General features: G+C 44.4%; 1 protein-coding gene across 1 annotated transcript; it reads right to left on the bottom strand.

The window, feature by feature from the left end:
• Positions 1–286: 286 nt before the first annotated feature.
• SDC4 (syndecan 4) lies at positions 287–23,974 on the bottom strand. Its single transcript, XM_081866851.1, has 5 exons — positions 23,785–23,974; positions 5,333–5,468; positions 4,225–4,268; positions 2,932–3,124; positions 287–1,801 (listed from the first exon to the last, which is right to left on the bottom strand). Exons 1-5 carry the CDS (start codon positions 23,863–23,865, stop codon positions 1,647–1,649), a joined length of 609 nt encoding a protein of 202 aa, XP_081722977.1. The 5' UTR covers positions 23,866–23,974; the 3' UTR covers positions 287–1,646.
• Between the last annotated feature and the right edge of the window lie 225 nt (positions 23,975–24,199).

Consider the following 24,199-nt stretch of genomic DNA (forward strand, 5'->3'; position numbering starts at 1 on the left):
AACAGCTTCTGAAGTCTGACTTCTGTCACCCCGTGGCATTAAAACGGGATAAGCAAACAGGAGCATGTGGCGAATCATACCCGCACCCCCAGCAGTGAAATTCCATGCTGCCCGTGCAGTGAAGCTGGGTGTAAAAGCTAGACTCCAACCCACACAGCTGAATTGTTCAGCTGCCATTGATTAGCAACACCATATGTGAAGTAATGACTCCATGGAGAAGAGGAAGACATTTAGGGGAACTCTGCAAGGAAGAGAGCAACCCAGCACCCCTTACAGGAAGGCTATACAAAACCTCAAGTGTGCATTTTACTGGAATATATATATTATAGAGCTCCACAGCACTGATAATATATTACAAGGCTAAAAACACAAACCTCCAATTATATTTTAGTCATGTTCAAAGAAATCTGATTTTTGCATACAGACATTAATTCTAGCAGAACTTATTGCCTTCGGGTATAGTACACAGAATCAAGCTTAAATAGTTTTCACAATCATTAGGAATTTCATTATATTAGTGTTTTACGTATAAAAAGAAGAGTTACCAAAAACAGAGCAGCCATCTTAGAAAGTATAAATAGCTCTATATAAAAACAACAACCCAGAAACTTATTTGCTTTTACTCCAGAAAATATATTTATAATTATATATAAATATTCTCTTCTCAACTGCCTAGAATAGCCTATGATATGAGCTTAGAGAGCTTTAACATACTGTAGCTGCTGCATCGGTTCTGGCAATGAGCGATATAAAATGCCAGTCATCTGGAGAGATGTCCAGCAAAGGGGGAAAAGGGACTTAAAAAAAAAAAAAAAGAACTCATGAAAATTACAAAATATATATACTTTTTAAAATTTCGGAATACTTTCTACAAACTTGTATAGGCAGGGAATTTTTCTTAGCGTCTTGTATTTAAGGAAACCCTCTTCTAAAAATAAAAAAGGTATTTCTTCAACTCAGCTCCATTTAAAAAGTGGGAGACATCCCCCCTGCCACACACACACACACACACACACACACACACACACACACACTGTTCTGCTTTTATAGCCCTCTCTCCACCAAGGAAGAAATCATCTCTTCACACAGCCGCGTCCAAAATAGTACTGAGATACTCAAGTCTGCAGAGAGCAGATTTGCTCTCTCCCAAGGTTAATGTGCACTGTAGCGCAGGAGATTTCATAAATAAGTTCTTTACAATAAAAGAAAAAGCCTTGCAGAGCTGGCCCCGCTACAGGTCAACTTTCTTACAGGTAGAAGTGAACTTACACCTTTTCTGCAGACAAGACAAGTTGGAGCACTGCGACCAAATGCGAACAGTTTCACATACGAAACCCCTTCACCCAACCAAAACAGAGCATTTGGCAAAATTTGCTTTGCAGTTCAGGACACATGCACACTCGCACACCCCACAAGGGGTTTTTTCTCCCTAGGACGCTGCCTTTTTTTTTTACTTTGCGTCCTCGTTGGCTAGTGGGATGGGAAGGGTCACAAAGTTTTTATATATATATAAAAAAAATCACTTTGACGGTTAGATCCAAGAGAGCATTTGTCTCAGAGCTTCTTGTCCGTGGTCCAAATGCTTTTTTTTTTTTTTTACAAAGTCCGTTTCTGACTCCCAAATGGGTTTGTGGCGTTGGCAAGCCTTAGGCGTAGAATTCGTTTGTGGGTGCTTTCTTGTAGATCGGCTTCTTGCCCAGGTCGTAACTGCCCTCGTCCTTTTTCTTCATGCGATAGATCAGGAGGAGGATTGGGAAGACAGCAAACAGCAGCAACCCGACTGCCCCACCTGCAATAAGAGCTGGAAGTAGCGGGGAGAGGGAGAAAGGAAATAGCAGCATATAGTAAATACTGTGGAAACAAAAGAGATTTGCACCTACTTCCAACACAAGTCATGAAATGCAGCTTCTGTCCCAAGCTTCCGCTACACAGTAAGTGCTGGAAGCTGTTTTGCACCCAACTTTAGTTGCAGCTGTTACTAGGTATTTTATCATTATTATTACAATTAAATCAACCAACTGCTGCCCTATAGAAATCAAGGTAGAGCACAACGTTCTCCCCCTTCCCACCTTTCCTTGCAACAGCCTATGCTATGAGGGTCAAGGTATTGCCAGCCGTGACTTTGAGAGTCATTCCAGTGCTCCAGGAAGTGTGTGCAAGAGAGATCTCATCTACTGAAATCACAACTGCTGCATACGTCAGCTCCATGCGCGGGTCGGAATGTCTGCACAGGTTCAGCATAATAATAATAAATAATAATTATTATTTATTATTTATACCCCGCCCATCTGGCTGGGTTTCCCCAGCCACTCTGGGCGGCTCCCAACAGAATATTAAAAACACGATAAAACATCAGACATGTTTTATAAAGCATGCATGAGCAGAAGCCCTACTAAAATTCAGGGCACAGTTGATGCTCTCAGAAGCCATGCAGATGTTCCAACCGATGGAAGGAAGCCAGGTGCATGGAAGGAGCATGGCCCTATCTTTGTACTTATCTCACTAGAGATCAAATATGTTCCATGGGGCTCCAATCTCTAAACAACTTCTTGCACCTACTCATATGTTGGGGAGAGGGGCTGCTTAAACCTGCTGAATGTTTAGGCTAAATGTAAGTTTAAGTAACGGAAATGCTTCTTATTTTGGGTAGCGATGTGAGTAGACGACCGCGAGTTTCTCAGAACTGTGGCTGCCCATCTACAGGCCTTCACATGCTTATAGAAGATTGGCCATGTTGTTTAAACAACAGTTAAAAATACGTCCTCTCCCCACCGCTCCTGTATATTTTCCTTTTCCTCTTATTTGTGCAATACACATCCGTATTGTTAGTTCTTTGTATTCCTGATAAAAAGCTTCTCTTCAGCAAATGAAGCTTCTTCCCATTTTAAGGAGTGGCAAACTTAATTCTTCCATCAAAAAGAAGATGGTTACCTGCCAGAACTTCTGTCCTCTCAAAGATGCTGCCATTGGCTGTGCTGGCCATCGAGATCTTGTTGGATGGCTCATCGCCTTCTTCAGAGGGTGCAGGTTTCCTGAGAACAGAATCGTTTTCTATTTCTATCACAGCAGGCTCGCTATCTTTTGTCTCTCCTTTGGAATAAGGGATAAAGTTGTCCATGGGCTCCTGAATGAAGTGAAAAGATGAGTCATGCCTTTGTACCTACACAGCTGAGAGCAATGCTTCACAGAACGGAAAAGAAAGAAGGGTGAACGGTTGAACCCGTCTGGGCGCCAGCGTCTCCCCTTAAGTGTTCCAAGAGAATGATAATAACCAAGGGTCAGCACATCTAAAGACAATATGGCAGGACTGGCCAACAGCTGTAGATGCTGCTCCAGAACAGCTTTATGTTGTTTATATAGCAGACACACCCTGGTATTCTGGAAACAGATAGCACTGTCAAGTGTTGCTCCATTGTACAAACAGACTTGTCAATGGATAAATTTTACAATGATTTGGAATTCATTTTTATAAATACTGTATTAAGTTAAGGTCTGGTTAAACTACAATCACTTTTGTTTTTTGTAATGTATACAATTCCTTTTTGGTTTTTTCTACTTTGTTTTCTGCATGGGTACTATTCCTTTTTCCTTTTTCTTGTGTCTTATCCTACTCATTTGTAATTATGTACTTTTTATTTTCCAATAAAGAAAATAAAAAAGTGCTACTACACTGTACTGTTTGCTGCCATGGTACATGCCATTTCCGATCGCCATTTACCTTGCATAGCACACTTAAAAAAAAAAAAAATGCCCAGGGGTCTTTAGCATGTACCATTTGCCTATGCCAGAGCCATGCAGATCTACACAATAGGTAAACCTACCCAGCAATAACCCATTCCCTCATCCCCTCAGTACAAGGATTGCCACTTGTGCAATGAGACTCCCCCCCCCCTTCCTTCTTCTCCCGCCACACATGTGCACCACACCTGCCCCAAATCTGCTCCAAAGGGTTGTGGGGGAAACTCCGGGACAGATTTAGAGAGCACACAGTGGGAGGAAAGTCCCATTTGACAAGCATAAATCCTTGTGCTGACAGGAGGTTTGCTCAGCAGTGCAGCAAATACAAGCCACTGTCGCTTTGCATTTCCAGTTTTCAATGTTCCTGCAGGGGTTCAGTAACACAGCTGGGTGGCCTGTTCTCAGAAGCCATGTAAAAGGAAGCCCTAGGTGGCACATCAACTGAATGACTTCTTCGCCAAGTGGAGAGTATTTGCAAATACCTACCATAGGTCTTTCAGAGGCTGGAAGTAAGGCATCCTCTGTATCATCTGCATAATGAGGGAAAAAAATGTATTAATTCTCACCAAAATGAAGGAACTGCGATTTATACTGCTGTTCCTTCAGAAGACTTTGGCCAACTTGCATCAGACAGCTTATCGCCTCATTGTGCACTCTCTTCTTTCGCATCTCCACCCAACCCCCCACTTCCCTGACCTAGTGGGTTTTGCTTCAGGCAGCCGGTTGCAAGGACTGCCACTGCAAGTCCACACACAGTGTGCTGTTTGACTTGTTTTCAAGAGAGGAGCTGCCCTTCTTTCAAACACCCATTCCTTGAGGAGAACTGGCTCATGTAAAGTCCCAGATCTGCCCCAACTTGTTGCGTGCTAGTTTCGGAGCTTGTTTTTCCTCCGCGTTGAGAACGCAGCGTGCAACAGGGCAATGAGTTGTTGGCAGCAAGGCTGTGCTGGGAGTTTGGGAAAAGCAAAGGGCACAAAATGCAAGGCTGTTGTGCTGTCAAAAGGCTGAAGTAATGAGAGGGGAGGGAGAAAGAAGAGGCATTTCCGAAGAAAGGAGGAGGAAAGCTTCTTCCTAAACACAGCCTTAATGGGGGTTGTCTAACAGAACCACAACAATGTGGGAAATTTCCCTAGCCGGTGACCAGCTGCCGCAGGTCAGTGAGGATATTAGCATTTCTTAGCTAGTTGTTCCAGACAAGCGCAGGCTGCATCCCCACACGGTGGGAACGGTGGTTGTGTGACAGAAGAGCATTTGTTTCCCTTTCAAGTTAGGCGTGTGAACTAGAAGGTATAAGCAGGTATTCAGATTGCAATAAATGGCGGAGCAGGTTGAGCATCTCCCATCCACACACACCTGGCTGAGGGTGGTTGTGCACTCGCAAAGCCTCAAATTAGGGAGTACAATGCTTTCACCCCAAGTTTAGCCAGATGATATTCAGCAAAGTAAATAGAAGCACAATGCAAACAACCTGTGTTCATCTCGGATTCATAACCTGCGGCTCACTACAAGCCTAGGCAAGAAGAGCACAGATTTTACACATGCAAAAGGGTGTTTGGCTTGGAGCTAGAGGCAGTTTAGAGTGAAGCATATATACCTTCTTCATCTCCTGAACCTGAGTAGTCATAGCCATCTTCATCAATTACAAAGTCAGGCCTTGAGTCCTCATCATCTGGCAAATCTCCAGATGGAAATTCATATAGTTGTGGGTCCATAGTCTCGGTTTCTCTCACCTAAGAAGGGAAAACAAGATTTAAAAGGAATGGTTAATAAATAATAAAATAATAATAATAATAATAATAATAATAATAATAATAATGTTATTATTTATACCCTGCACATCTGGCTGGGTTTCCCCATCCACTCTGGGCAGCTTACAGCATATATAAAAACATAGTAAAATACCAAGCATTAAAAATTTCCCAATACAGGGCTGCCTTCAGATGTCTTCTAAAAGTTGCCTAGATCTTTATCTCCTTGGCATCTGAAGGTTTGATATTAGTAGTCCGGGGGGGGGGGGGAGATACTAGAAGTTAACAGATTGGGTAATTAGACACAATAATTTAATAAAATCTGAAAATTGTATGAAAACAAATAAAAGAAAAGGGAGTTAGAATTAATTATTCTAAGAATTCTATTTTAAGTGTTATGAACAAGCATAAATGAGTGAGGAATTAAGAAATAACTGTAGTGTTTATGCTGTATTAGTAGGATTTAGAAATAAGTACCGTAGTTTATTTACGAAATATAAGACAAAGCGTTGTATTCATAAGCAGAAATTGGATGAAACTGTAGAATTGTATTTTTGCGCTCGCGTGCGCGCTCTCTCTCTCTCTCTCTCTCTCTCTCTCTCTGTATTTTTATATAATTTATAGGAAGAGTCTTGATGGACCAGATGCCAAACTGGTTGTTCCAGAGATAGGCAGAATTCAAAGATGTCTTGATAGCTTGATTCAAAGATGGCTTGTAGCTTGATCAACCAACTTAGAAGAACATGTTTAAAAGCCACAGGTGTTTACGGGCTGCACAGCTGGCTCCTGCAGGACAGGGGCGTTTCTGCATCAAGTTGCAAGATGTACCATTGAAAAGCAGCAACACCAGTCACCATACCAGAGCCCTAACCCGAGCTGGCAAGGTGACACATAACAGTAGATCGCCCAAGTGCCAGGGTGTACTGCAAACCCGTTGATAATTAAGAGGGTTGCCAGGTCATTACCAGAACTAGTGCCAGGAGAAGATGTGGTCCATTTCATTTGCTGCCTTGTTCTTCTCTACCTGCGGAGTTTCACCCACTCTACTCTGAAACTTCCTATGCATCAAAGTAAAACCTCTGCCTGCTACAGCAGGGAAGGGTGAAGAGAGCAGGCAACTTCTCTGGCTGCCAGCTTTAAAGGCACCACGACAACCTGGCAATAGCAACCCTATTTAAAGTTCTTGCAACCATCTTGCCCTATGCTGCCAGTGGGCAGGGGGAATGTCTGGCCTGTCTTCCCCCACAGTGCTGGTGCCTGGAGCCAGCCGTATGTGAAACGGCACTGTTTGCTTCCCCAAGGCCTCCGAATTCAATTAACACAATTATACAAAGGTTGGAACTGACAGATTTGTTTGCTTCCCCCATCTGAAAATTCTGCTGACAAGAGGATCAAAGGGTGGTTTTTCTTTTTTCTTTTCGTAATAAATACTAACTCACTTGAATTAAGTGCTCCATCAAGAACATACAATTTAAAAAGCAAACTCAGCAGCTGCCCTTTGAAAATAAAAAAGAACTAAATGCTGGGGCCTAATGCAGCCACAGATATGGAATTAGCACAGCAACAGCAGCAATAGATAAGCTGTTGCACGGTACATAAAAGCCAAAGTGACTTTGCCAAGGTTCAGATGTCAAGCTATGCAGTTTCATAAGAGCCTGTTTACCTTCCACTGTTCAAAGAACCTGTAGCAACCTTCAGAGTTACTCCGAGGTAAGACAGCTTCCCTTGCAGCTCAGTACACCTTGGGTATCAAAAGACCAGTATGGAAGCTTAGAAATACACACAACTCAATTCCAGAACCGTTAGGTCATTTGCCAGCTTGGGGACTGAACTATTTTTTGTTTCCGCCTGAGGGACAAATTTCCATCTGCCCGGATAGAGGTAGAATTTCTCTGTGTCAAGGTATCTGGAGTCACTGACTGAAGAGCAACTGATTATTAACTTACTATTACCAGAGGAGAAAGCTTTTAGGCAGGAAAAACTGAGAACCCATACAGCCAAAGAGGCTGCAGCACTGGATGGATGACCCAACGGCACTAATAATGAATGGCATGTTGAGGGAAACAGGTCAGAAAGTCCTTTTGCAAGTCCTCTTGCCAGCTCTAGTCTGATGCAAGTTCAGCACGAGTTATAGAGGCAGTCAATGGCAGAAGTATCCTGTGGTTGCTTCTGATCAGGACTAACCAAGAGATTCCAGATCTCTCAACCGTGCCATGCTACAGGATCTAGACACTCTGCATGCAACCCAAATGGAAAACCGAACTCTGCAAGATGGGATGCATTTTGTGTGCAGAATTTGGTCCTTGAGGCCACAGACGTCTGAGAGAAAAAGTTGGTCCACATACGGCCACCAGCTTTTGTCCTCATTGCAAGGCAGTCCAAAGCAAGCAATTCTTAACTGCTGTGACACACCCATATGTCAACTAAGGCTGCATTCATTGTGATGAATCACAGGTATAACTTTCCTTTGTGCCCATCTGTTGCTGACAAAAGGCTTGAAAGACTAAGCAGGCTAGACTAGAAAAATGGCTAAGAGAAGTGGGCGGTGGGTGGGTGTGTTATCAGATCAGAGGATGAGCAAGACTACAGTCAGACATGCGCCATCTTTTGTGTGCTTTGATAAGCTATTACTTAAACTCGTTTGCAAGAAAGTGACCGAGCCGGATACAAACACAGACTTGACCCAGATTTGTTTGCTGCTGGAGGAGCCCATGCGATTGAATGAAATACCATTGTCCTATGTCAGCCATTCCCAATCTGGTGCTCGATCCCCAGACGGGAGTTGTGGTTCAAAATGCATGCCAGGAGAGCACAAAACCTCTTTATGTGTATAATACTACATAGGAGTTTTTGAGAGTTAACAGTGACCTTTAGTGAGGCCAAAAAGGAATTGAAAGACAACTTCTTTAGCAGTAGAGTCTATATCTACAGAGCAACAGAAACAGAATATTTGGGCACAACTTGAGGATAGAGCAGGAGACAGGATTGCTCCATCCACCATTTTGAATCTCTCCCCAGCTGTGGCCACAGTCACAACCCCCAGGAAGGACAAGCTTGTGCCGTGTCCTGAGGCAGCTACAAGTCAAACCTTGAAGAGCAGCCTCCTTTCTTGCTTGCTTTTAAGCACAGCTCTTTAACCCCAGGTTAGCTTCTCAAATGTGTTTCCTGCACACCCAAGGTTTAGTTATTCTGCTTTATACTAAGCTACTCCCGATGCAGCTGGGAATATGGGTCACTAAGAACCATAGGGTTTGTTGCTAGGCCTAAGGAACATTGGACAGCTTACTTCATATGAGCCAGTTGTAAATGGAGACTGAGGCTAAACAGACCATAGAATCAAAGAGTTCGAACGAATTCTGAACACCACCCAGTCCAAATTCCCTGCAATGCAGAACTCTCAACTAAAGCATCCATGACAGATGGCCATCCAACCTCTGCTTAAAAACCTCCAAGGAAAGAGAGTCCATCAGCTTCTTGGACAGGCACTCCTGCTGAACAGGGTGGTAGCTACATTTCTGTGCCCTGGGAAGACTTAAATCTGCAAGGCCAACCACCTTCCAATATGTACTATGGGTAATATGGTGCCCTGAGTGAGGACAAAATTTGGCACCCTTTCCCAAATATGTCTTATTTTCACAATAATTTCTGTTGGTACAGTTGCTTTTCATGGATCTTCTCAGTAACTACTGGTGTAAATATAGGTTGTTGTTGCTGCTGCTGCTGCTGCTGCTGCTGTTCTCCCCTCGGCTCAGCGTCCTGTGTGAGGGAACCACCCATACTGCCCTAAATCCAGCACTGATTCTATGAAGGTGCATTACGTAGTCTTGCTTGGCCCTTGCTGCCATTCTTACAATAGGAAGCTGCACCCAGAATGAATCACTTGCCATTCACTCTGTCTACATGCAGTCCCATTTCTATGCCCCAACTGCCCCCAAATCCAACACACAAGACATTTTGATAACTGGGTTTCCTTTAAGAACTCCAAAGTCTCAAAAAATGTTACTTCTGAGCAGGGCCCATGCACATTTGCTTTGGGCTAGTTTAAATGGCAACTCTGTCTGGAGATCCTTTAGGCTTCCACCGAGTTTCAGGTATCAGTTTTGGAGTTTGCAGCTAGGTGTCTTCCTTTTCTAATAAAGGGAAATTGGGTTCTTTTCTGTTTCCAAAGACTTTACTGGTCTTACCGACCTGATATTCCAGAATCAATGAATGAATACATTGCAAATCTATCATAATGATCTGGGAGCACTGAAAGGGGTGGGGGGCTTGTTTACCATGCTCTGTCCCACCCTAAGAGCCCTGCTCTGTGCAAAGCAAACTCTGTGGGTGCCGATTTTGGATTTTGCTGTTCCTCCATTATTTTCTGCTTTTTGAACAGAGCTGCACAGGGTCAGCCTGATGGGCAGTTCTGTTTGTTTTTCAACCAGAGGAGCACTGCAGCTCCACGAGCTTCTGGCAACGTATACAGGCTTTGCTATTAATATGCTCTCCAGCTGAATCCTTTAACTACAGAAGCCTGTCACTTCTACATTTAATCCAGTTGCAGCGTATCTTCTGAGCATTAAGCAGATTTGCCCATATCGAGTGCCAAGCGAGATTAACAAACATGGCTGGGAGGAGCACAGGGGCGGAGAAGCAGCTTTTCTAGCCTACAAATTGCTGAAAGACTTGCTTTGCAGCTGCCAGCCACAGACTGTGTGCAGGCACACATGCACACCTTGATTCTGCTACCCACAAGTGCTGTTGCAGCAAGGCAGTCAAGTATTTTATGTGCCACAGAAATCATATACACCAAGACAGATATTCCGAAGGATGATTGTTAGTGCAGGGATCATTAGTAAAAGCTATATTTAATGTGTATGCCCCCTGGAAAGGAGGTACTAACCACTGGCTCCTTTCTCACTTGAACACAGCAATGTTCAAAATTAGCCAGGTGCTACACGATTTTTGCACCTGGCTTTGAACCATTTGCAACCAACTGAAGATATCTGGGCATCAGGGTGATGCCTGATATCCCCACCATCTGGGGATCAATGGATCTGGACTGTTTTCACACTTAAACCCCGCCCTCCAATGCTGTAGAATTCTATCAGTTATATTTTATCTGCACAACAATAATGAATTTCTGGAACCAAAATGCTTTTCCTGTGCAGCCTGTGCAGTCCCCATTAAGAAAAAGAGGTCGGAATAGGCCAATATACATGTGGAGTGTCCCTGGATGAAGTGACTTTTGTTCTTTAAGTTTTCAAAGCTCTTAGCCTAGCTCAAGGTTGCCATCTGAACTAGCCAGATGTTTAACTGAGAATCAATCGCAGTCAATCCATCACTTGAAAAATAAGACTTTAGAGCCATCTTGCCCAAAAATGGCAACTAGACATTCCATTTTGGCAACTGCAACCTTGGTTTAAGGAGCCACTGGGCACCTAGCTTATACATCTGAGTTTCTGTTTCATGATTTCAGCTCAACCACCACTTCTTGCTTTTCCGAAAACTACCCAAACTGCTGCTAGCACATCAAAGACCATTAGCTGCCTTATTAGGGGAATCCTGCTTGTGACTCTAGCAGCTTTCAGAACTACTCACTTCTATAGATCCAAGCCCCAGAATCCAGATTCCCCTCCAGGCTCTGCTGAAAGACAGCAGACTCCAATTTGCAAAATCTCAAAGAGACAGAGCCCTGCCATGCACCGCTTTTAACGGGGCAGGCAATTAAATCTTCCATAGCCAGCCTTAGCTAGTACTTCCCAGCAATGTGTACATAAGCAGGTGGGGTAAACCGTCAGAGCTATTGGGCTGGCAGCACCAAGTACAAGGACCTGGACCAACAAACTCAAGGAAGAAGGTGGCACTTTGCCGCTAACCATTTGCAAATGGAAAGCAACTCAGTTCGGGGGTGGGGGAGAGATGCGTTCCCATGCTGTGAATTCCTGGTATTCGGTCTTCTCAGAAGCCACCCCCCCAAAATATGGCTGACGCACACACTGAATGCCTGCATCTGCCCAACTTCAAGGCAACGTGTTTAGGGTGCAGCTTTTACAAAAGTGTGGGAAAAGAAGCGGAGGCAGAATTACCAGTCAGGTTTTGTTTATGGCACCGCTTTATTTGGTTAGCCGAAGATGCTAAAAGCTTCACTGGGTGCAGAAGAGACACACACAAGTGACAGGCTACGTATGTGTGGACAGATGGATTAGAAGGAGTATTCCCAAGCCTGTGAAACATCGGCTGTAGTGGCTCTACGACTCTTGCCAGTCTTGATTATAAAGCATGCTTGTTCTTGGCTTCTCAGTCAGATAGGAGTGGTACCTTTGGGATCTAAGACAACACCCCTGGCCCCTCCCAGACACTGTTAAGACGATCTACGTGCGCCCTTCCTTTCGCAGTATGCCTTTAAGTGTTCACTTAAATGTGCAAATTGTTCTATGAGTTGTGCTGTACTAGGCCAGCTTGTGCTGCCTGAATCTAATTTGCTCAGTGTGCAGGGAGGGAGAGATGGGGTGAACAGGAGGTGCGCAGAAACTAGCACTTCACAGGATAGTTTTTTTCTCTTGCCCACAATTAATGATTGACCGGTGGTATTTCCCCCACCCAGGCCATTATTACTTCCTCTCCATCTCTGCCTTCATCATCAGGGCTATCAAGTTTTTGATCTGACCACCCTTTCCCCAGTGTTGCACTCCCCAGGCTATTCTGCATATCCAATCAGGCCTGGATCCAGAGATTCCTGGGAGCAAATACTCCTGCTGACAAGATGGAGAAAGCAGAAACAAGATTTCCATTGATTCCTCTCTCCTCTTTAGTCCGCAGGGGTTTGCTCTGGGAACCATGTGGGTGGTGGTGCAAGAGTTAAGTTTCACAGCTAGTACACAGATGCAAAGGACTGAATTACATGTCACCAATGCTCTTGCAGGACTTGAGGATAAGCTAAACTACAGGTATTGTCACCAATACAAGCACCAAGTTCATTTGTTTCATCTTAGCTCTGAAGACCAAGACCTATTATGTTTCTCTGTATTACACTAATTATTCTGCCTTTATTAAGCTGGATTTCCGTAACAGGTAATTTATTGAATTCATCTTGAATCATACCTCTGAAGGGGATTTGTCACACAGGAACGGCTTTCAAGCTAAGTTCTGGGGAACACCTCCGGGTTCCTCAAGAGCTTATCAAAGACTCTTCAAAGGCAAGTTCAACAATAGCTTCCCTGCAAAACAGATTGCTACCCCATCTTGATCTTACACTGCAACGTGCAGCTGCATGGGGCTGTTCTAGACTTCACCACCAATTTACATATGAGGCAATGGCAGGGCCAGGTGAATAGGTGCACACACCTGTGAGTGGGCAGGTGCACAGAATATTCATGAAGGGCACCGCAGAGCAGGACAGTGTTGGTCAAGCAAGTCAACATCAAATGGGTGCCCTAAAACAAACAAGTTTAGGAAGTTTTCCCTGTTCAGTATAGTTGTCTTCCCAGTCATTTCTACGTGTCTCCCTAAAAAATGGCTAGGGGGAGATTTTTTTTAAAAAAATCCTATTCTGCAAAAAGTTAAGAGATCCTGGTGTACTTTTTGAATTTACATTCAAAATCTGCTCCTCTTTGTGTCATTTTTTCATTAAGAGTTTGTGTCCTTGCTAAATTTGGAGAAAGTTCAACCCTTTCCCAGCCCTGATCTGAATTAGCCCACGTTCCCTCCGCCCCCCCCCAAAGCTGCATTTTCCTTTTCCAAACCATAGTTTGCCAATTCAGATGTAGAACTATGGTTTGACTAAACCAGGAGCTAATTGAAGCAAAGCACACTAGGGAAGAGCATATGCATCCTTCTTGTTCCTGCAAAACTGAGCCAACTCAGTATCTTAGCAGCAAAAGAAAATGGACTTGAATCAATGTTTAGAGGACTGCTGCTTTCATGATGAAAGTTGAAGCTATTTACATTCTGAAGGGATGTTACAGCCATTTTAGTTCACCTCCTTGGGCCAATTTCTTCTGCTTGCAAGTCATGTGCAAGCTTTAGCCAACAGCATTGCCCTACAGGACTTCAAATCATATTAGCCCCATATAGGTCAGCTTTACAAGTGCACTAAGCTCACTAGATTTACCTAACGTGACTCAAGTAAACAGAGTATGATGTTTGGAAAGAGCCATATTGACAATAGCTGCAAAGGCAACCCTTAAAAAGCCCCAAATTGGCACGTCCCCATCATTTCTCCCCCACCTGCGCTGGGCTCACGTAACAGCTTGGCAGCTTATGTGGTCCCTCAGCCAAGGTAAACTTTTATGCTTCTCAGGTTATTGGATTCTAAGACCTATGCCTTAGAAAAGTGTTGCTTAAGACTTTCAAAGCATTTAGGAAACTTGCTATCAGCAGTCTGTTCTGACTCACCAAACTTCCTTCAAAATGCCTTTGCTAAGGTGAAGGGTGAGGTCACATCTGACAAGGCCAACCAGGCCAGGAAAGCAGAAGTATCACTTGGTTCAATCTTGTGACTCCCTAGTTCCAAGGAAGGAAGGGAATCCTCCCGTCAGCAGACTCTCTGGTGAAATTACAGTCGTGCATATTTCAACTGTCTTACGTATCCCAAGAAGGTCTTACTGTGCAGAAAGCCCCAAAAGCCACACCAGCACAAAGGTTACATGGCATTTTGAGACACTGGCTTTCATGCAGTGCTGGATTACCAGGTAGGAAGAGGAGGCACCAGCCTATGGGGACCCAGCGACCACGGATCAAAATAATATTGATTTAATGTTGAAAGGAAGCTACAATCAAGCCTTTTTAGTTCAATGTGAGGTAGGTCCCAGGATTTTGACTGCCTAGGGGCCTCCACAGGGTTTAATCCAGCACTGCTTTCATGAGTCAAGACCATGTAGATAACCTTTTTCAGTTTTCACACCTACACTCACTCTGCACCTCGTTCCAAGCACTCTGTTTGGGACAAGAGAAATAGTATGGAGTAAGGATTTACCCCACCTACCCAGCTTGTGCAAATACAACTCTCTTTGTGCACACATTTGTGTTCACGACTGACTGCTTGCAAGTTGCAGATTCCAAGAAAACAACACAGGAAGGGAGGTGAAAATGTTCCGCTTTTCTCAGCGGATCCAAGATATTTGTTAGGTGACCGGAGTGCAATAAATTGTGTGTGTGGAAGAAGAACCACATCTAAATTACAAAAGATTAGGAAAATGAGATGGTCTGCTTAGTGCATCATCCTATTTGCCACAGTTGCCAGCCAGAAGTCCACAAGGGCAAGAGACCTCTCCCATGGTTGTTGTGCAACTGGTACCCAGAGACATGTTATCCTATCCTGGAAGCTGGATACAGCCATCTTGACTAGCAACCATGGCTGATTCATAGCTCCTTGAGACCTTTTGAGTTCTCCCCTACACAAAGATGCTCCATGCTCTACCGTCTTAACTACCACCCTCAACTGGTTTCCAAGATCCTATTAGCTTTCCATTGCTAAGGTACATTTAATTGTTTGTTTATCTGGCACCCCCACTTAAGTCCCGATGAGCAAGATACCAGGAATTTTCTTTTACAGGTAGCAACAGTTTGTCTAGGTTTGTTTGCACAGCTGTTTCTTGCAGGGGTTTCTGCTTTACATAATCTAATCTAATCAGGGGGCCTAGAGATTAGCACAGCCTTCCTCTTCTACATCTGATTAATACCCGTGACTTTTCCAGACAATGATGCTTTCCAGAATCACAGGAAATACGTAATGTTTACAGTCCCAAGCATCAGGTACTTTCCACTATTATAACAGCACACCAAGCAGTGCACTGAACCAATCTTTGCATTGCCATAGCTGAAGGAAAATGGGCAGCACAAAGAAAGGAGTCAGTGGAACTAAGGAATTCTTCCATTAAATGAAGCCCACCTACATGAATCCCTATCAAGTCTGAGGAATGCCAAACAGTGTGAGGATTAATCAAAAGTGGGCACCACAGAACAAGGGAAAAGATGCCCTTGTTTTGGTTTTTTTATAAAATGAAATCATTTGTCAAGTTACAATGGCAACACCACTTTTGCCGCATATTCGCTCCTAGTGCTGTTTTGCTGGGTGCTAAGTCTTTTCTTTATTTAGCCAAAATCTAAGCATGTGCAGTTCAATACGTCAACCCTTTGGGCATTCTGTAGAATCTCTAGGGTTTTAGTGTTCAGAAAGGGAATCTTGATAACTTATTGACTCTGCCAATCCATCGGCTGGGTGGAAGAGGCCAACCAACAGAAGAAGCTCTCCGCAATGACTCAAGACATTACCATACAAGTCACCATCCCTTCGTTGTTAAGAGGCAGCATGTCTCTTAATACCAGTTGCTGGTAAATATAAGGAGGTGTCTGCTACTGAGGCCATGTCTTTGCTTGGAGTCCTCCCAGGGGCATCTATTGGCCACTGTGGAAAAGAGGATGCTAGGCAAGATAGGCCTTTGACTTAGTCCAGCAGAACCCTTCCTATGTTCATAGGAGCAGCCAAACCTGCGGAGTCAAAATTAGAGGCATTCATAACATAATCCAGCAGATTGCAGAGTGCTGCTTAGGGAGTGAGAGAAGGGTGTCTGCCTTAGCTTGGAATTTTTGGACAAGAGAGTTCTGGTCTTTGCCAGTTCCCACTCTTTTACATATGCAGCTTCGGCGATCACTTGCCAGAACTGCAACACATCAATGGAAGCTGATTCAGTGTCACTTTTATATGAAAAGAACACTCATTCACATGCTCAGTTGTAGCTACTGAATCAGGGAGTTTTCCAAATAATGTGCAGTTCTCAGAAATCTGAGTCAAGCACAAGACCTGCTACCATTACTAATGAATGGGTGGGGGTGCTGACAGTTAGTAATTCACAGCTTCAGAAAGGCCATCCACAAAATGCACACACTGGCATATATGTAATTCTGTGTCCACAGATCTTTCCATGGCTTAAGGCCAAGCAAATACACAATTCCTTCTACTGGATTCAACAGGTCCACACCTTCGGTCCTACATACATGTCAAATGTTTGCTGTCCTAAATGACACCTGCTCACTGTAAATATGTGTGAGCCTCCAAGAGCTTATACACAGGTTCTGCCAAGTTCAGTTAATACGAATTATTTTGTGCACTCACAGACTGCATTCCTACACACACTTAGGTGAAGAGTAAGCCCTATTCAGCTTAATGGGACTTATCAGTGTAGACGTGCAAAGGACTGTGCTGCAAATCTCTAAATTTTTCATTACCAAGATGCAGTAGTGGTGTTTTTGTTTAACTTTATTTCCAATGAAGCCTTTATGTTTTCCATAATAAAGTTAGTCCCTACCAGCTATTCTGTTTCTCCTCATCCTCAACCATCACGTGTCAATGTAGCTGGGGAAGAAAGAAATAGGAAAACAAAAGAGAAATAAGGGGGGGGGGGGGGACTGTTGTTGTCTTTTGTCTAAGCTTCCTGCACTGCAGACAGCTATTATTTTTCTCAGGTAGTCAGAAATACCTTGGGAGCAGAAGAGCAGATCCTAGTCCTTAAAAAAAAGCCAATAAAGATGTTATTACTCCAAAACATTTATTCTAGTGCAAGAAGCACTAAGGTCGGAGACGAACTGAAAAAGTCACTTGAATGAAGGTGAACAGATTTTGCCATCTCCTTCTGCCTCTACAGACAAAGCTCTGCTGAACTGGTCACAGGAATGCACCTCTGTTTTAATTCAAACTGATTTGAGTCTAGTAAAAAAAAAAAATACATTTAAAGGGCTTGCAACATGAAAAATGTGTTATTTCAACATGGCCACAGGTCCTATAATTTAGTTATCTGCTGTGTATCAATGCATTCAAGTTGTTGCTTACACCTTAAAAGACACAGGAACAACTGTTGTCTCTTCTTAGGGAATTGTTTTCCACACTGTGTCCCTGCTCTGTTCTGAGGAGCTGTGCTTATCAGCCTCGTCACAACAAACCCATTTGAATCCAAATATTTTCAAGCTTCTTTTCTCAGGGCTTGCATTACTCCACATCTAAGCAATCAGCCCAAATGTCATCAATAACAGCTGCCAGAAGGTCAGGATCACTCAGGACAGTTTAACTTCTCTGGTTTACAATAGTGTCTGATACAAGAGGAAAACTTCTTGTACATTTAACATGCACGTAAGACTCTTTAGAAGTCCTCCACAAGACCCTCTCACCTCAATCCATTCCTGTTATTGGCATAACAAGTAGCCTTCTTTGTTTCTCTGTATCACACGCAGATGGGAGGTCAGCCCATTCCCAAACGTGTTGCAATGCCTTCTCTTTCCCCTACTCCCCCCCAAATTCCTATGTGACGTAAGCACAATGCTTGGAGGTTGTCCCTCCCTTCTCCCCAGTAAGTTTCCATTAACTCATCTTCAGTCTCATGTAGGAACTTGCCAACAGCACCAATGAACCACAATCGTGTGTCATACACTTTCCCACATCTTGGCAGCTTTCCCAACCCAGTTTGACATACTGGGCAGAGACAGCGCTCTCCAGCTGAACAAGGGTTTTTCTAATCAGTTCCAAAACAGCTGCCATGTCAACCACTATTAAGATTTATGGAACCAGAGATGTATTTTCAAGCACCATGAACATCTTGGCTGAAAAAAGTGGTGACAATCATGCCAGTCCAGGTTGTTAAGTGATGGCAGCAGAACTGGATAGCAAGTGTCTTATTTTCTGGTACCCAAATCTGATAAATTACACATATGTGGAGGGACCTCTTGGCTTGACAATGCAACTACCTAGCTCTTGGTGTTCTCACTGTTAGGCTAGTATAAGGCGCAGGTATGCCCAACTCAGCCTTTCTTAAGCAGGGGGGATGCGACAATTCAATGCAAAACTAAGCCGAACAACATTTTGCAATGGATTATAACGGCCACGGCTCTGAACTGCTTTCATGTAACGTGAATCTAGGCCTGAAAGTACTAGAGCATTGAAGGAAATCAGCAAGCCATAAATGTTACCACTCCTAGCTATGAAAGGTGGGCGGTTTAGCAGTCAAGTAGTGCCCAAGAATTTGAAACAAAGCTGGTACCAACCCATGCAGCTATTTCTCTAGACCTCTATGATGTTTGTCACAACTGCACATCCCACCCAGAACCAAACGTTAATTATGAGACACTGGCGGTGGAAAGAGGCCTAGAAAGGATATCTGATGGGGCTACCACTAGCCCAGCAGAAGTAAGTCAACACAGTGTGAGAAAGTGGCTGAAATCCTACAGCATCACATGACTTTGGTATACCTGCTATTAGATGCCATGAGACTAGTAACAGGATCCCATTGGAAATCTCGAGAGCCAGTGCCGAAAGAGATGTGGCATAACAATAAAGGGAATATAGCTCTCTCGGAAACCTCTAACTTATCTCCATCAAGCAATTCAAGGAGAGACTGAACTCAATTTGTTTGATAAAGAATGGTATCTTTTAGAATACTGTAACTGAATGAAACTTTATTATAATACAATGCCTGGACAATTTTTCATTGTCTGTAGTTGAATTTTTTTTTTCTTTCATTATTGTTACTGTAATGGAGGAGGGAAGGGCAGAGGGAAGAATGGTATCCATTTTTTAAGTTTATTAATGGCAGGTTTAGACAGGCTGTAGCAACCCTGTCTTCATCACATGGTTATTTGAAAATATAGGGATATTGTTTGGGGTTTTAGACATATAGTGGACCTAGCATTTTTTGTAATTATGTTGCACTCCATAATACCCAAATTGCACTTATTTTTTGTCTTTTGTTACTGTAGAAGACATTAATAAATATTTTTTTTAAGAGATCAACAGTGTTAATCACACTGTGGGCAAAGCTTGCATCACAAATAGAAAGTAATCTATCTACTGCCTGCAGTCCCAAATACATTGGTCAACAAGCCCACCCCCCCCTTTTGCTACTTAGGGCAGATCCAAACAGTGGCATTGAAAGCACATTCCCCCCCCCCCAAAAAAAAATATTCCTGGGAATGGTATTTTGTGTAGGGTGGTGGGAATTGTATCTCTGTGACAGGGAAACTACAATTCTTAGGAATCTTGGGGGAAGGAATGTGCTTTAAATGTGTGTTGGATGTGCTTTAAGTGCATGGGTCTTAGTAACAGAGTCTTGATTTGCCAGTTCACAATGCTTTGAACCTCTTTCCTCCTAAACATAGTGGGGAGAGAAACAGACTAGTGAGGATGTTCTCTCTAAAACAGGGATGTGGAACTTGTAGTCCTTCAAGATGCTGCTAGACTTGAATGCCATCTGCTTCAGTCAGCAGAGTCAATGATTATGGATAATGGGATCTGGAGTCCAACAACATTCCCCATCTCTCATCTAGAACATGTTCAGATAACTTGCAACCATGGTTATACTAGCAGTCTTTGATGAGCTCAAGAGCTACTCAACTTACACTTTTAATTACTTGTGACCAAAGTGAACTGCACTTCATCTGTACATGCCTAGTAGCTGTTAATTTTTCATAGTTATCTTGATTTACAGTGTTTTAATTCAGGACTCACCCCCCCTCCACCACCAAGTGTGGAAGAGACAGTCCTAACGTTGGAAGATTCTGGAAAACGGAAATCAGAACTGTACTTCTTACCATGTTTCCAGTTCCTTTGCATTTTCTGCTATTTGATAACCCTGCAACCATGAGGACTAGAAACTCCTAATAAGTGAAAAGCTGGGATTGTCCAAATTCTAAATGGCTCCCACTGGCCACACAAGAGCTGCGTGTGCAGCTTGACCATATACTGCTTATATGGGGAAATGTTGTATTAGCATCTAATTTGCCTTTGTGATGAAGCAAGAACATTTGGAATAGCTGTCAAGGCCCATTCTTATTTTGCCTTTGCAGAACAGGTAGTTATATCACATCAGGCAAATGAGGGCACACCTGAACTCTGCCCGAGCCTGTCCAAATCATATGGTACAAACAAAAAAATAAAGTTACATATTCAGGTTAACAATGCTGATTTGATTGAGAGAGACAGAAGAAAAAACTGAGCAGGAATAGAAAGAACAAGCCTGAGGGGTTCATGGCAGCAGGACGAGACAAACCAGTTTTTTCATTAATAATGCTGCACTACTTTACAAAATGTGAAGCGGAGCCAATCAGATACTTAAGTTTTTGGAAATTCTACTACTGTTTTAACACTGCAGAGGAAAGCCAATTTCACTGGCTCCTTTACTCTTGTAACACCGGGGACCTGGTTGATTCTCCATGACAAAGATTCGTGTATGCATTGGATGAGCAGCTTCAGGAAATATTTTTTTAGATTTACACCCTTCCTTTTTATTGCAATACTTGGCGGGTAATGAATTTACTGGACAACTTTTTAAAGTGTTATATGCCAATCAACAAAGTAGTAAAATACAACATTAAAAAAAGGAGACAACTGCCACAAGTGAATACGTGGATTAGTCTACTGAAAACTCCACACAATCTTCCTGTCACTAAATGGAGCCATTGCAAAAAGAAAAGCTGGGGGAGTACATTCCTGTGTATATGGACCCACCATCTACTTCAGGCCAGGTAGTTAACAGGACTGCAAGTAAAAAGCAGAAGATGGCTAGATATTTTGATAACACTCAACATGTCAACAGCATCTCTGACTGATAAGGGAGCTGAAGGAATGTTTAAAGATAGTGGCAAGTCTCTGAACAAAAGCTGCTGATAGATCCTAGAGCCTCGATTAAAAATTACCTGAGATTCCCTCAGACCTACTGGAGGGAGGAGGGAACACACCCAAAAATCCAGATCCCCTGGAAGAAGTTTCCCAAGACGGCATGAAAGGAATCTCCACGACAAACGAATAAACAATTTACGACATCGCAGTAACAAAATGAGTTCATATCACATCAATATATGAAGAAGTTATGTTTTCCACAAACTAAATGCAGCACATTAAGAGCAATCAGGCAAAGTAGCAAACACATGCTGTAGTACTTCCAGGCAACTCGTACGTAATTATTTCTGTTGCCTATGTCCAACTACAGCAAAATGATGTAGGCTGAACCTGATCTACAAGAAGGTCAAGGAACACCCCTGCCATTTGCAGAAAAAGGCTCATGTGATAATAGCACAAAGACATCACCATGAAGGTGCCAGACCCAGCTCTAAGGGGAGGGAATTCCACAAGTTGTGCTTTTGGTCCAAGCAAAAAAGAAAGGCTTGGATTGGTAAGGAGACAGCACAGGTAAATGTTAAATAAACCACAGAGGGAAAGATTAAAACAAATCTATCCCTATCAAAAAGGGAGTTACTATGGAACTTGTTCCCACAGGAGTCAATGGTGACTGCGGACTTGGGTGTATTTAAAAGAGGATTAGACCATGGGTAGGCAAACTAAGGCCCAGGGGCCGGATCCGGACCAATCGCCTTCTAAATCCGGCCCACGTGTAGAATGTGTGTTCCATTTAAAATGCATCTCAGGGTTATTTGTTGGGCATAGGAATTTGTTCTTTCCCCCCTCCAAAAAAAATATAGTTCGGCCTCCCACAAGGTCTGAGGGACAGTGGACCGGCCCCATGCTGAAAAAGTTTGCTGACCCCTGGATTAGACAAATTCATGAAGAGCAAGGCCGTCAATGGCTACTAGGCCGTCTGCCTCCAGTCAGAAGCAGGCATGCTACTGAACATCAGTTGCTGGAAACCGCAGGAGGGGAGAGTAGCATCTCTTTGGCCCCCGTGAAAACAGGATGCTGGCCTATAGGGGCCACTGGCCTGATCCAGCAGGCTGTTCTTATCGAGGGATTAAATAAATCAATCTTATTTTATGCACGCTACCACTCCCAACTTCAGAAAGAGGTAGCAAAATCTCTTTATTAGAGCTGCTAAAATACTGTCACATCCTTCCTAGGAGCAGTCTGCTGGGAGTCATAACTCAGTTGGAATTATTCTTTTCTTCCCCTCCATGCACTCTCAGGAACCTTCAACCCACCCCTTCAGATGCAAAATTTCTCCTGCCAAGCCTATACAACACCATTAAGTTAACTGAAACAAGGCTCTCACCACCCCACAACGGTTTTGCATAGTCTTAGCAAACATATTCTAGCGAGTGTGTATTCGGCATGGTCAAAGGTCAAGAGGCAAGGGTGTTTACCTGAGAAATAACTACCTGTAAAGGTGTATTATGGTTGGCGGGAGAGGAGGAGCAAAAGGGAAAACAAACACACACACACACAAAAACCCAACCCAAGGTCTCCTATTGTCAGAGAACAACCGAGAGGGAAAATTATCAAATCCAGACCTACAAGAAAATTCCCGATTTGTACCATGGCAGAGCCCTGGGGATTTCACTTAATGGGTTCTGCATGACGTTAGGGAATTGCAACAGAGCCAGGCTTTCGGTCAGCGGTTACTCATTCCACAGCTATGAGCGAGAGGAAGTGCTAAATAAGGCAGCGGGGCACGTTATTTGCCAAAATGTGCTGGTATTTGGAGACTTGAGATGAGAGGGTAGGAGAAAGGGAGGGAGGGAGGGAGGCGAGGAAGCCGCAAGGCAAGTCAAGAGGATGACGAAAGCCAGCCAGCGGGCGAGCGGGCGCAAGGGGAGCAAAGTGGGGAATAGAGTAAGGGTCGCCTATCCCACCCACCCCTATCAGCCTCACTGGAATAAGAGAGGGGGAAAGTGAAAAGCAGCCGCCAGGCGTTTGAAGGGGGGGGGAATACTCCACTGTTAACTAGGGGAGGGGGTCAAGTAGCGGTGGAAGAGGAAAACAACAAGCGAAAACGGACTGGGAGAGGGAGAAGGAAGGAATGTGCATGCTCCTCGCTTCACGGGGGGGGGGGGGAGTCTCATTCCCAGCTCCCATTCATAGCTCCAGGGATTTGGAGAGGGGCGTGCATGTGGGAAAACAAGGGGGGAACCCAACCCCATCCCACTTTCCCAAAAAGAGCCAGCAGAATTTCGTCCCAACGTTACAGAGGACAGGCAGGCAAGCAGGCGACCTCCGTTGCCCCCCCACCCCACCCCGTTACCGCGCCCGCAGCAGCAGCACCAGGAAAGATTAAGGAGAAGTAAGCGCTCGTTCCAAAGTCCCGTTCCCAAAGCAAGGGGGGAGGGAGAGGGAATGGGGCGGTTTGCAGACTCTCCCTCTTCGCCCCTCGTGCAAAAGTTCACAAGTTTGCGTGTGCGACGGAGGGGGGGGGCGCGGCAGAATCAACACATTCCAATTATTCCCCGCTACCGATTCCCCCCCCCCCCCGCGCCCCCCGCTTCGGAAAATACCAAGCCTAGCCTGCCTCCTTACAATCGCGCCCGCCCGCTACCAAATCAATGCCGGCGACTCCCCGGCGTCCGCCACCCCTTCTTCCCGGGACGCCCCGAAGCGACTCACCGACTCGGCGGCGGCGGCGCCCAGCAGCAAGAGCAGCAGGAGAGCGGGGGCGCGCAGGCCGGCGGGGCGACTGGGCTTCATGGCGTCGTGGGGTCCGCGAAGGAAGGCGCAAGAGCAAAGGCTGGTCTGGTCCGGTGGCGGTGGCGGCGGCGCGGTAACCAAGTGTCCCGTCCTTCCCCGCCCCGCCGCCGCTCAGCTTTCTTATAGGCGGCCTGGCCCGGCCCTCGGGAGGAGGAGTCGCCGAAGCTGCGGCCTCCGCTTGCGAGGAGGCGGCGGCGGGGACGCCGAGGGGAACTCCCCCCGGCTTGAACGGGGGCTTCTCCTAGCGCTTTCGCACTCAGTATCTGGGGGTCGCCCTCTTTAACCTTTCGCTTGCTTTAGGTTGACAGCAAAGCAACAGAAAGTTGAGTTGAGC

Source organism: Podarcis erhardii, assembly GCF_964252035.2.
Source record: "Podarcis erhardii genome assembly, chromosome: 6".
Lineage (NCBI taxonomy): Eukaryota > Metazoa > Chordata > Lepidosauria > Squamata > Lacertidae > Podarcis > Podarcis erhardii.